This window comes from Camelina sativa, chromosome 16 (assembly GCF_000633955.1).
Source record: "Camelina sativa cultivar DH55 chromosome 16, Cs, whole genome shotgun sequence".
Lineage (NCBI taxonomy): Eukaryota > Viridiplantae > Streptophyta > Magnoliopsida > Brassicales > Brassicaceae > Camelina > Camelina sativa.
This window is the reverse complement of record NC_025700.1, coordinates 16,132,156-16,143,881: the sequence shown is the minus strand read 5'-3', so window position 1 is coordinate 16,143,881 and position 11,726 is coordinate 16,132,156. Positions and strand designations below refer to the sequence as shown.

The following is an 11,726-nucleotide window of genomic DNA, read 5'->3' as shown; positions in this document are numbered from 1 at the left end:
TAACTCATAAAATAATAACCTTAACTCTACAAATTTTTTGCTTGTTCTCTCTCCCCCTCTGCCTCTCCCTCAATAGCAGTTTTCCAATCCATCCGTTAAAGATCATGAACCTTGAAGAGAAACCGCCAACCATGACTTCAAAAGCTTCATCTCAAGCCGAACACCTCTATTACGTCCGCTGTAGCATCTGCAACACCATCCTTGCGGTAACTGACCTACAGTACATAAGAAGATATATAAGCATATATATACTCGCATGAACCCTGTATATGTAGATAATATCCCATGCATGTGAAGCTATATATTGTTGTTTATGCTATGTATTTTTTTTTTAAAAAATTCGAGCTTATTGTAAACCTTATATATCTACACCCATATATAGGTTGGGATACCATTGAAGAGAATGCTTGACACTGTAACGGTGAAATGCGGCCATTGTGGTAACCTCTCGTTTCTCACCACTAGCCCTCCTCTGCAAGGCCATGTTAGCCTCACCCTTCAGGTACATAGATAACACTTTCCTTATACATATATATATATATATATATGTGTGCATAAAAGCAATGTATGAAAAAGGTTATGCTAAGTATAGTATACTCAATTAATCAGATGCAGAGCTTTGGTGGGAGTGAGTATAAGAAGGGAAGCTCTTCTTCTTCCTCTTCCTCTACCTCCAGTGACCAGCCACCATCTCCCACACCACCGTTTGTCGTTAAACGTAATTAAGCACAAGATTAACCATTTATCTACTTTTTTCTTCTGTAAATTTAAAATTAATCGCTTTAATTTCTATATATATATATATATATATAAAAGTTATAACGATCTTTGATATTGCAGCTCCTGAGAAGAAGCAGAGACTTCCATCAGCTTACAACCGCTTCATGAGGTTAATATTTGATATATGTATATTCACTTTTCCAAGATATGAAAATTTCAAATGCATGAATATTATATATAATGTACTCTTCTAATTAATTATTCTTTTCCTTATTATTACACTAATATAAAAGGGATGAGATACAACGCATCAAAAGTGCTAATCCGGAAATACCACATCGTGAAGCTTTCAGTGCTGCTGCCAAAAATGTATGACAATTTATCTCTTTTTTGTTACCACTTAGGTACTTATACCAACCATTGTTTCATTAATATTAGTTGTAAAATGTCACAAACAGTGGGCTAAGTACATACCCAACTCTCCTACTTCCATTACTTCCGGAGGCAACAACATCCATGTAAGCCATACAAACTCAGTCTTCTTTTTAAAAAATATACAAACATTTTAATGGTTAAAATCTTGTCTTAAATGTTTTGTTTTAGGGCTTGGGGTTCGGTGAGAAGAAGTGAAGTCCCTGGGGAAAAAGGCCTAAAAATAACAAACGCATGCACGTGTGCGAGTAGCTACATTACGGAGTCGTTTCTCTCATCTTGTGTGTTGTTGTTGTAATGTATTTTCTTCTTTTGTATGTCATCATGTTGCAGAAAATGATGTTGCCTTAGTTTTATGACTTTACATTTCTGTCTGTCTTAGATTTGAAAGTAACGTTACTTGCTATGTCCCTTTGGACGTTTATGTCTGGTCTTTATTTGTCTTAATCCTATCAAAATCTATCTGCCTATTCCTCAATTCCATCAAGGACACTTGTTGTTTTTCCAAGGATTTGCAACTTTCAACATCGTAACTTTCGAATTCGAGAATCTCATATGACGTGAGTGTGTACAGACTACAGAACAAAACAAAAGTGAAAGCTCACTTTTTCTCAGCGAATATTCATTACAATTCTATATACAAAATTGTCTGAACAAATAAAAAGACTGAAACACTGTGAAAAAAGAAACAGGCATAGATATCTGAATCTATTTTCTTCAGAACATTATTGAATGACTGGTGAATAATAAACAAGGACAGTTACAAGTTACAAGTTACAATAACACTTGTAACATGATCTGATTCTTCATTCCTTTAATCCTAATTTATCTCACCAAATCCAATAATTACGTACCAAACCCCAAATTCACAAAAACTAATCAAACCATGTAAGACTTGTCCTTGTCAAGAACTGTTTCAAGAAACTCGAACCGGTTTCAAAGGAATAAGAATGTGTGTAACCTTTTTGTTAGGAGCCAGTGAAATAAAGCTCATTATATTCTTGCTTCACATCATCAGTAAAGTTCCTCTGTTGTTCGATTCTTTGCAGATGTGATGACAGTTGTAGTAGATCAACAGTGGATGATCCTTTTACGGTACATGAACTAGATCCAGCAGGATTGGTCTTGCCAGGATCGATCCATAACCGTTCCATCTGATTAAAGTCTACTGGTGAGTGATTTGGTTGGGTGATTGAGAAAGTTGTGTTTGGAGTTTCAGGGATGTGTTGTTGTTGGGACTGAGCTGACAGAAGAGAGAGAGCACAAGTAGAGCGTGACGCCGACTCATGTAAGTCCCAAATAGAGGATACTTCCGGAGAATGAACCGCTGGTTTAGATTCATAAATCCTGCTGCTGTTTTGCCCAACCGCAGGAAACATGGAGCAAGTAGGTTCATCTTTGAAACTCACGAGTCTACTACTAGCATGGTGGTCGTGCTCATCGATTACTCTGTATAAGAAAGTACCGGGAAACTCTTCTGGCAAGACCAACGAGAAGTCATTGACTGATGAATTCTCCAGAAACTTGTTGCCTACCACACCTATTGACACACACATATATATATATATATAGGCTAAATGGAAGATGGTAAAGTACAGAATGGATTCAAATTTGCTATTTCAATAGTACACCAAATCGAAAGGGAAAGGCAAGAACTGTACCTTGAGAGGTGCGAAGAAGCTTATGGCGCTTCCCCGGTAAATAATAGAATGCAGGTTTCCTTCGTCGCTCATTGTGACCAGCTAATCGCCTTCTGCAACTTCTTTTGCCATCATCAAACTCTGAGAGGAAATGAAACCTGAACAGAAGAAAAAAGTAAAAGAAACAAACAATCATGATCCATTATATGTTAAAACCTTGAACGAACTACAGAACATGTAAAAAAACTTGAGAGGAGAAAGAAGAAAACCTGCTGCACTGCTGACAAAACCTCTGTTCAAGACCATTAACTATGACCACGGAAGTTTTAGAATGAGTGTCGCACACTCTATGCCTTTTGTGGTAATCTTTCGAAGAGCTCAGATCCAAATTACACCCATACACTTGACACAAGGGCTTCTGAGAGCACAGGTTTGAAGCTCGAGGCTTTTTAGCTGGCAGAGCAAAACCACTAGAGGAGGTATCATCATTATTTCCTAAATCCAAAAGGTTCCTAAGTTTGAAATCTATCCTAGACAATTCCTGACTAGAGAACTTTGAAGAAGAAGAAGATTGTTTCTCCTCTTCCTCCTCCACCTCCTCGTGCAACAGATTGGAAGGAACCACTTTCCTAATGGAAACAGCACTAAATCCATTGGAATCACCAGCCAAGTCAGAAATCAACACATGATGATGATCATCATCATCATCATTCTCCAATCTATTAGAGAGACTCTGTCCAAAATTTCTATTCTCAGCAAAAGAATCAGAAGGTAAAAGAGTTCCATTTCCCAAGAACACACTTCTCCCGTAGCTCCAAGAATCCATCACCAAAAATACTGAACACAACAAAGTGTTAAAAACACTATATATATCTAATCAGGTTCTGCTTCCTTCAACTACAACTAAGCAATTCAATAGGTGAATTCAAAACCCTAGAGTATGGAGCTTTCTTCTTAATTGAGAAAACCCAAGACGACGATCCACAGATTCCTTCAATTGGACCAAAACCCAGATGTAATTGACGAAAATATTCAAATCCTAGCAAGAAACGAAAATAAAAATCAATACTTTATCACAGGGAAATCAAAAACAGGATCATTAGTAGAAGCTATAATAAAGACGAAAAAATTGGACTTTTTGCACTTTACCCACTAATGCAATTAAGGAGAAACTAAACAGAAGGAACCAAATCGTAAACAGAAGAAGGAACAAAACTTACAGATTAGAGAATAAGGGAGAGGAACAGAGAAGAACTGTGTATGAGGAAGAAGGAAGGAAGCAGATAGAGAGAGAGATATAGAAGAAAAGTGAAAATGAGGGAATCGAAGGGAATAAGGTGAGAGGTGACGTCGAAGCAGATACTGTTTGTGTTGGGTCAACATGATTTCCACTAAACCCATCTTCTTCCTTCTTCTCCACATCCTCCCTCTTCTCTCTTTTTTTTCCTTTTTTTTATTCTTCATTCTGTAAATTTTTGGATTTTAAAGTGTGTATTGTGTAAATGTGTTTTTTACTGCTTCTGAGTACAAGAGATATACGAACACAATGAACGAAAAATCACATGGTTGCTGGTGTCAACAATTTGCGGAAAATAGGTATTTTTATAACCCAGCTAAAGGGGTATGTTGAATTCCTACCCCAACTTTAATGAGTAAATCCATATATTAACTTCAATAAAATTTAAATTCACTACCCTAACTTGTGAAACGGTGTTGAATCATACACAAGTCGTAACGGTGTTAAGAGACCGTTGACGGTTGCTTACGTGGAAGCCATGTCAGAAACCACGTCGTTTTGAAAAATAAAAAAAAACACCTTATATTTCTCAAAACTCAAAACAACGTCGTTTAATGTTTCCTCTTCCCCTCTTCTTCTTTTCTGAATAAAGTTACTTTGCTCAATCTCCAAATAAAAGCTGCAGTTTCCATCACTCTTCTTCGAAATTCTCAAATCAACATAATCACTTTTAATTATTTCAATGGCTCTTGTTCGTGAACGCCGTCAGATCAACTTCCGTCTACGTACTCTCAGATCACCTCCCATGTTTCTCCTATCCCTCCTCCACCGCCGCCGCCGTCGCATCCTCCGCTTTGGATATCGAGAAACTCCACGTCCTCGGAAGCGGAAACTGCGGGATGGCATAAAAAGTCCGACACAAAACCATGGCGGAGCTTTACGCTCTGAAAACAGTCAACGGCGACATGAGTCCGACTTTCACGAGACAGCTAACTCGCGAGATGGAGATCCTCCGCCGCACTGATTCTTTTTACATCGTACGGTGCCACGGGATCTTCGAGAAACCAATCGCTGGCGAAGTTTCAATCCTCATGGAGTATATGGACAGCGGAAACCAATCGCCGGCGAGGTTTCAATCCTCTGCAATTCGTTCGTCGGCACATGCGCTTACATGAGTCCGGAGAGATTCGACTCCGTCGCCGAAGAAAACTCTGATGTATACACATGTGATATCTCGAGTTTTGTCGGACATTTTCTGTTACTTCTGCGGGGACAGAGACCTGATTGGGTGACGGGTCTGTGGATCTTTATTCTCGGTGAACCAAATCAAAATGAATCAATTACTGTATTTTTATTTTCTTTTTGGGTAGAGTCTTAGTTGTATACTTGTATATACTTTTCAATTGTATCTCTATATTAGCAAAATATAAATCATTTATCAGAAGCTAAGATGGTTCAAGAACATAATTGTGTGTGGTGGTTTGGTTATGGAAAGAAGAAAAAGAGAAGAAGAAGCATTAAACGACGTCGTTTCTTACGTGGCTACCACGTAAGAAACCGTTAATGGTCTCTTAACACTGTTACGACTTATGTATGATTTAACATCGTTTTACAAGTTAGGAAGTTCATTGTTAAAGCTAGGGTATGAATTTAACATACCCCCTTATCTGAGGTATGAAAATACCGATTTTTCAACAACTTGCGTAGTTTAATTTGTTTACTGTTTATCCCTTTTCATTGTTAAAGAATGATAAATGGGTTTTATGCCGAAGAGTCACTATTTTTGTAATTTTACTTTCTCTTTCTCAAAACTGTAAATTAATCATAAAAAAAAAATATTACACAATATAAATTTTATATAGTCTAGTTTTCTAAACGTTTCAAGATTTTTCAAATTTTAAATATGAATTTAGACTCTTATCAATATTTTAAATATGATTAATCTACATTATTTGGTGTTTTTTGTATGTCAATTATATTAAGGTTTATGTTTTCTTTAAACCATAGACATTCTGAATCTTTGCCTCATAAATCATAATCATAATCTCTCCCATGTCAAAGGTCAACAATTGATAATAATATCATGTTTAATTAAGACGTACATCAATTCTTCCTGTTCTCTTTTAATATATCGTTCTCAAAACCACTAGAACTTTATCCACTTGATAGTTACTGTTTGATAAATTAGATTCCACATTCCACTGTAACATTGTAATCAACAACTTGTAGTCTGCTAAACCCCGTAGATACCTTTGAAACCAAAATTCCAAAATCAGGATTTGGAGATGCTCATTACCAGAAACGTCGACAAAAGAACATAAGTTAAAAACCAACCAAACCATATTATGGATGATGACATCGACAAAAACTATTAAAAAAAAAAGACAATGGTTATATGTATGTATCAACACAAAGCTTTATGAGAGAAATAGTTCCATAATCAAGAAAATGAGAATTAAAATTCTTGAATTTTATATAAACAAACGAAAAAAAAAAAAAGAACAAACCAAAATAGAGGAAAGATTCGGCGGCTGATAGGATACTAGACGAACTTGAGTAAAATTGTACGCTTTCGATCATTTGAATCAGTTGCAATTTTAGTGTTCCCTTGTTTATTAGTGTTTTATGTCATTCATTGTTTCTTATCTTATATCTTATTTGAAAACATTTTTGAATTTAAATGTAAATACTTTCAAGAAACAATATGACATATCTTGTTCATCAATGCATGTATTTTCAAAATTAAAAGATATATATATATATATGACAGTGAAACGTTACATCGTCCCAATCGAAAGTTTTATAATTATGGGGTTTTATTCTGACATACACGTTTTTTTGGTTAATTATTTGGTTTGCTGGTGGCTTTGAATTTGTAAAAATAAAATATTGAACAACATGGGAGAAAAGCGTATCCCCCATTTTATATATTAGCAAGTTGGAAACATTATTTTCTATAGAGTTTAATCAATTTTAAATAAATCGTTTTTTCCATAGAAAAATAGTTATCCAAATCAATACATAAGTTAGAAAGAAGAATGTATTGAGGGGTTTCCTTAAAAGAAAAAGAAACTTTGGGGTCGCGAAAAGAATAAATAAAATAATATGAGAATCATCGAGTTGAAGGAGATTGGTGGTGGAGCGTGAATGGACAAAAATCCCTTCTGACGCTTCCCAAACCTTTTGCTTTATTACAAAATCAACCCTTTTACTTTTTTTTTCTTTTCTTCTTCTTTTCTTTTTCTTAAAAATCAGCACTTTTTTATTTAATTTTTTTGGTGGAGCCAGAGCATATTTTGTTGGCCAACCAACCGCACTCTTTATTCAGGTGATGGAATCTAAGCCAAAATATTTCTTATGTAGTTTCAATGATTTTATCGTTTCTCAAATTTCGTTAACTTAATGGGGAAAAAAAAAAGAGAGTCTAAAGTAAATTTAGACATATATACGATGTGTCAAAGACTCAAAGTTAAAAATAAAATAAACAGTGGGAAAAATGTGAAAAGAATTATAATTAACGGATATGTATAATTATAATAATACTTAACAGAAAGATAATTACTCAAATAAAAATATTGATTAGGTTCGGAGAGAAATTAAATTAAAAACAAAAGTACGGTGCTAATTCCAATTTGCAAAGCCAGGTCCATCAAATTTACGTAGCAATATAAAGGCCTGTTTCAAGCCCATTTAACTAGGTCTGTTCAATTTCACGTCTATTCTTTCTTCTGTTTTTTTTTTTCGTAATTTATCTTGAAGAAAATAAAAAACTAGAAGCAAATATATCTTGAAGTAATAATAGTCGATGTTCAATGTGCACCAAAAAAGATTAGTAATGAGTTCGACAAAAAAAAAGAAAAAAAAAGATTAGTAATGATTTCTATTTATCATAGTATTTGATAACAATGGAAAGTTCAGGTTTTTGAACTTTAGATCGAAGACCAGAGTTTATTTTTGTTTATAATGGCATTGACATCATTACACACACACAGAACACGAAAACTGAATTAGATATTTTTTAAAGTTAATCCGAATGATATAACATTGTTTTTCTACCGACTAACCAAGAAAATAACAGTGATTAACTATATCCAATAAACCAAATCGAAAAGTATCATTGTCGATCCAAGCTTATTAAAATTTGCTTTTATGACAACATGTATGACGTAAATTATTATAACTCATTTAACGACACTCCAAATACTATTTTGTGAGTGTCTTTATTAGCAAGGTTCATAATTATATCATTTTACTTTGCATAATTACCTCAACTTTATGATAATCACATGTTTGGACGTTGGACCCTCCATCCACTAGAGCCTAGAGGAGAGGAGAAGAAAGCCATTATATGTATTACTTATTAATTTCATATACCCGACTTTTGTCTATATTGGTGACATGTATCATTGTTTCTACCAGCATGAGTATATTATTTTGGTTCTCTTTTTGTTTTTGTTTTGTTGCCTGTACGCATGAGCTGATCGTAATACATTAGACCCCTTCCTATCTGCTTAGTATTGGTTTATCATGTATTTTGTTCTTTGAAAACTACCTTAAATGTTATAAAATTTGGGATTCTTACACAAAATGCCACTTATTAGGCCAAATATTTTGATTTTGCCATTTATCTCAAAATTTTCAGTTTTGCTATTTTTGTCATATTCAAATATGAAATATTTCAGAATTTTTTTGTGTGAAAAACATACTTCATAACAAAAACTATATATACCCTAAAAAAAACTAGTACTTAATAAACCCCAAAATCATGTGTAAATTTGAGTTCTTAGATATAAAAAATTGGCATTTTTGAAATTTTTTTTGGACAAATGGCAAAATTTATAAACACCACTCAAATAAGTCTCTATCTAGTAATTAACTCTATAAAATTCTAACAAGTACAAACGTATCTCGCTATTAATTTACATATAGTACAAATTAATTTACAGTGTATGTGTAATGAATACAACGTAACAAGATTAACTCTTTTTCTTAACCTACCTAATGTATAATTAAAATGAAATTAATTATCTTTCAAAAAAAAAAAAAGAGACCAAAGTCTAAGTTTCGTTAAATGTATTTCTTATCACTATTTAGTTTTCCTTTTGAAGTCCAAATTTCAATTTTATCAGATNTTCGTGATAGGACAACAACAAAAACGTCTAGGCATACTAAATTAAGTTATTGATTGCTACTTCTCTTATAATAATATTTTAATGTTTATGAATGATCAAGCAAATAGAATTTTCAGCAGTAAATTGTCTGGTTTAGTTTCGAAAAAAATTGTTTGGACGTGCTATCCTTATTCTCGGGATAGCATGCGTTCTCAATTCTCATATTTTTTTTCGTCTCTAAAATTGTATTTTTCTCTAGTTAGCCATGTTTATTATTCGTGTTCTTATTAGTTCGACGAAAGTTTAATCCGTAGTAGAACTCGAATATTTTATGTTGATCTTTCAACGATCCTGACAAGGAAATAATTACATGTAGCTTGCTTGAACATGTAATATTCTTGTATTACTAGTTGACAAGGAACAAAATTGCAAGTGGAGATCGTTGTTGGTCCCAAAAATTTTGTCTGCTTGACTTTTTCTCATGTTATAGATACAACATTTTACTTCGAGAACTAGTGGCGCCATAAGTTTGAAGACTCGTAACCGACGACAAAAGAATGGACTTATAACTAACCAACAAATGTAAAGGGCAAAAAACTTAACCGGCTGGTGAAACTTTGTTTATTGGTCCCATGCCATATAATATTTCTGGCTCTCAATGCTTTGATTATGTTTCCTTTATCAACGCTTTATATGGTCCTTTACATATATATAGATTAATTTTTTTCCGGTCGGTGAATGTTACTCAATTATATGTCAGTGAAAAATTTCTCATTTCTACTGAAATAAAAATGGTTATTACTACGTACTCTGATAATTAACATATTAACAATATTGTACAAAATTTATTTTACAGGGAAAAAAACGTAAAGATATGGAAACAAACATCCATGTGATAGACAAGAAAAAACTAGGTATTTTATCAAGTCGATCTACCCTCAAATCCCAAATAAACAAAAAAATACTATTAAAGCATCCAAAATCAAACCCAAGAAATCCAAATGAATTACATATATATAACTGAAGCAATCAGACAAGAACAAATCGAAAAAAAAAAACAATTTGTTTTATGGGTGTTCTAACCAAGATCTGATGGAGTTGATGACGCTCAAGAGAGTTTGGATTATATATGAGCGTTGTTGATATTAGCTACATTGGTAGTCTCGTATACTGGCAAGCCTCCACGAGACAACTCGTAGTTTTGCAATTCGAAGAGATCAGAACTTGAATCACTCTCCATTCCATCATCATATCCCTCTCTCTTTATTCTCTGATCATCATCTTCATCATCAGCCCAGTTGCTCTGATTCTCCGAGAGGCTCTCCATCACCTTGAGTTTCTTGTCCAGCCACGAGTAGTCTTTGTGGGTCTTCTTTTCCTCTTCTGCCTCTTGTTTGGTAGCAGAAGTGTAATTCAAGAACTGCTTGTAGTTCTTGGTGGGGGTGTTCAAATAAGGAGGAGGAGTTCTGAAACCTGAGCTTGATGACGACAGTAAAGATTTTGATGATGATGATGTCGTAGTGGTGGTTGAATTAGATCTGCTTGAGCTCAAGAAATGGCTTATACTGCTTCTTCTCCTCCTCTTCATCCATCCTGCTCCGGTGACCTCCTCTTCCACTTCGGGATCTGTTGCCTTCGAATTTGACTTGGGCTTGTTTTTCTTTGAGCCTGATTGATGGAACAGAGAGTTCAAGAAGCTCGCGATTTTACCACCTGGTGAGCTAGGTTGCTTGTGTCTCACGTTACTAAGTCTCTCCTTGATTGTTGTAACTTCATGATGATCTTGGTGAAGATGGTGAACCTGTTCAGAACATCTGATCGGCAAATCTAAGCTGATTCTTCTTCCTCCTCCTAATATTCCCCATTTCCTACGATTCTCCTCTCTTGCCGCGTTATAGCCATACTTTTGTGTGTTTCTATGGTCGCCGGAGGAGGCTTCGTTGTAGCCGGAGAAGTACACAGCGGCTTCGAACACGTCAAGCTCGCCAGAATTGCGCTTGTGGGTCAAAGATATTCTCCTGGGAAGCTTATCTGGCTCTGCTGATGAGATCCCTTTCATTGACATAATTATCTTTTAGGGTTTGAGAATCAGATACTTGGATGATCCAAGAGTCTCTTTCTATGCTTGATTTGCGGGGAATGAGGAACAAGTTGATAATGGGATGATATAATTAATATAATGTGTGTAGGTTTATATAACAATTGATGGTGATATATGTAACTCCATCATTAAATAAACTAAGGTCGTAGTATGTGAATATACGGGTCGTAAACGTATCATGCGATACTCATACGTTGATATTAGTGGATTACGATAGTTTATTTTTATTTTATTTTCGGATTGTAAATGTTTTGAATGCTAATTAGAGCTTTGGAGAGACACAAGTCATAAGAGTTTGTGTGACCCACTAGTGGGTGAAGAACTTAATTGAAGGAGAAAGGTGGGCTCATTTGATTTTATGAGCTTTCTGATAAGGTGTAGGAAATTAATTGATTGTATTTATGATAATGTGGGGCTATCGTCTCTTGTTGCCTTAGATTCCAATTTCGAGTCTTCTTTTATTTTCGGATTTAATTTTGTCGTTC

General features: G+C 34.6%; 3 protein-coding genes across 4 annotated transcripts; 1 reads left to right on the top strand and 2 right to left on the bottom strand.

Moving 5' to 3' along the window:
* On the top strand, positions 1-1,635 carry LOC104750747 (protein CRABS CLAW-like). Its single transcript, XM_010472588.2, has 7 exons — positions 1-206; positions 383-502; positions 610-718; positions 841-889; positions 1,014-1,089; positions 1,179-1,238; positions 1,324-1,635. The coding sequence occupies exons 1-7, from the start codon at positions 105-107 to the stop codon at positions 1,348-1,350; spliced, it is 543 nt and encodes a 180-aa protein (XP_010470890.1). The 5' UTR covers positions 1-104; the 3' UTR covers positions 1,351-1,635.
* Positions 1,745-4,232, bottom strand: LOC104750746 (squamosa promoter-binding-like protein 6). 2 transcript variants are annotated; one of them, XM_010472586.2, is made up of 4 exons: positions 4,013-4,232; positions 3,062-3,831; positions 2,814-2,950; positions 1,745-2,692 (listed from the first exon to the last, which is right to left on the bottom strand). In XM_010472586.2, the coding sequence occupies exons 2-4, from the start codon at positions 3,616-3,618 to the stop codon at positions 2,121-2,123; spliced, it is 1,266 nt and encodes a 421-aa protein (XP_010470888.1). In that variant the 5' UTR covers positions 3,619-3,831; positions 4,013-4,232; the 3' UTR covers positions 1,745-2,120. The 2 variants fall into 2 exon arrangements, with proteins under 2 accessions (XP_010470888.1, XP_010470889.1); XM_010472587.2 differs by lacking the exon at positions 4,013-4,232 and adding an exon at positions 3,942-4,010.
* LOC104750745 (protein BIG GRAIN 1-like E) lies at positions 9,952-11,507 on the bottom strand. Its single transcript, XM_010472585.2, has one exon. The coding sequence runs from the start codon at positions 11,203-11,205 to the stop codon at positions 10,264-10,266; it is 942 nt and encodes a 313-aa protein (XP_010470887.1). The 5' UTR covers positions 11,206-11,507; the 3' UTR covers positions 9,952-10,263.

What these genes read in the sequence shown, in the direction of transcription:
- LOC104750747 (XM_010472588.2), top strand. Translation starts at nt 105, where the DNA reads ATGAACCTTGAAGAGAAACCGCCAACCATGACTTCAAAAGCTTCATCT. An exon ending in TCTGCAACACCATCCTTGCG is followed by an intron (nt 207 to 382) that starts GTAACTGACCTA and finishes ACCCATATATAG; the next exon opens with GTTGGGATACCATTGAAGAG. An exon ending in ACCACCGTTTGTCGTTAAAC is followed by an intron (nt 719 to 840) that starts GTAATTAAGCAC and finishes TTGATATTGCAG; the next exon opens with CTCCTGAGAAGAAGCAGAGA.
- LOC104750746 (XM_010472586.2), bottom strand. Translation starts at nt 3,618, where the DNA reads ATGGATTCTTGGAGCTACGGGAGAAGTGTGTTCTTGGGAAATGGAACT. An exon ending in TTTTGTCAGCAGTGCAGCAG is followed by an intron (nt 2,951 to 3,061) that starts GTTTTCTTCTTT and finishes TCTTCTGTTCAG; the next exon opens with GTTTCATTTCCTCTCAGAGT. An exon ending in GCTTCTTCGCACCTCTCAAG is followed by an intron (nt 2,693 to 2,813) that starts GTACAGTTCTTG and finishes GTGTGTCAATAG; the next exon opens with GTGTGGTAGGCAACAAGTTT.
- LOC104750745 (XM_010472585.2), bottom strand. Translation starts at nt 11,205, where the DNA reads ATGTCAATGAAAGGGATCTCATCAGCAGAGCCAGATAAGCTTCCCAGG.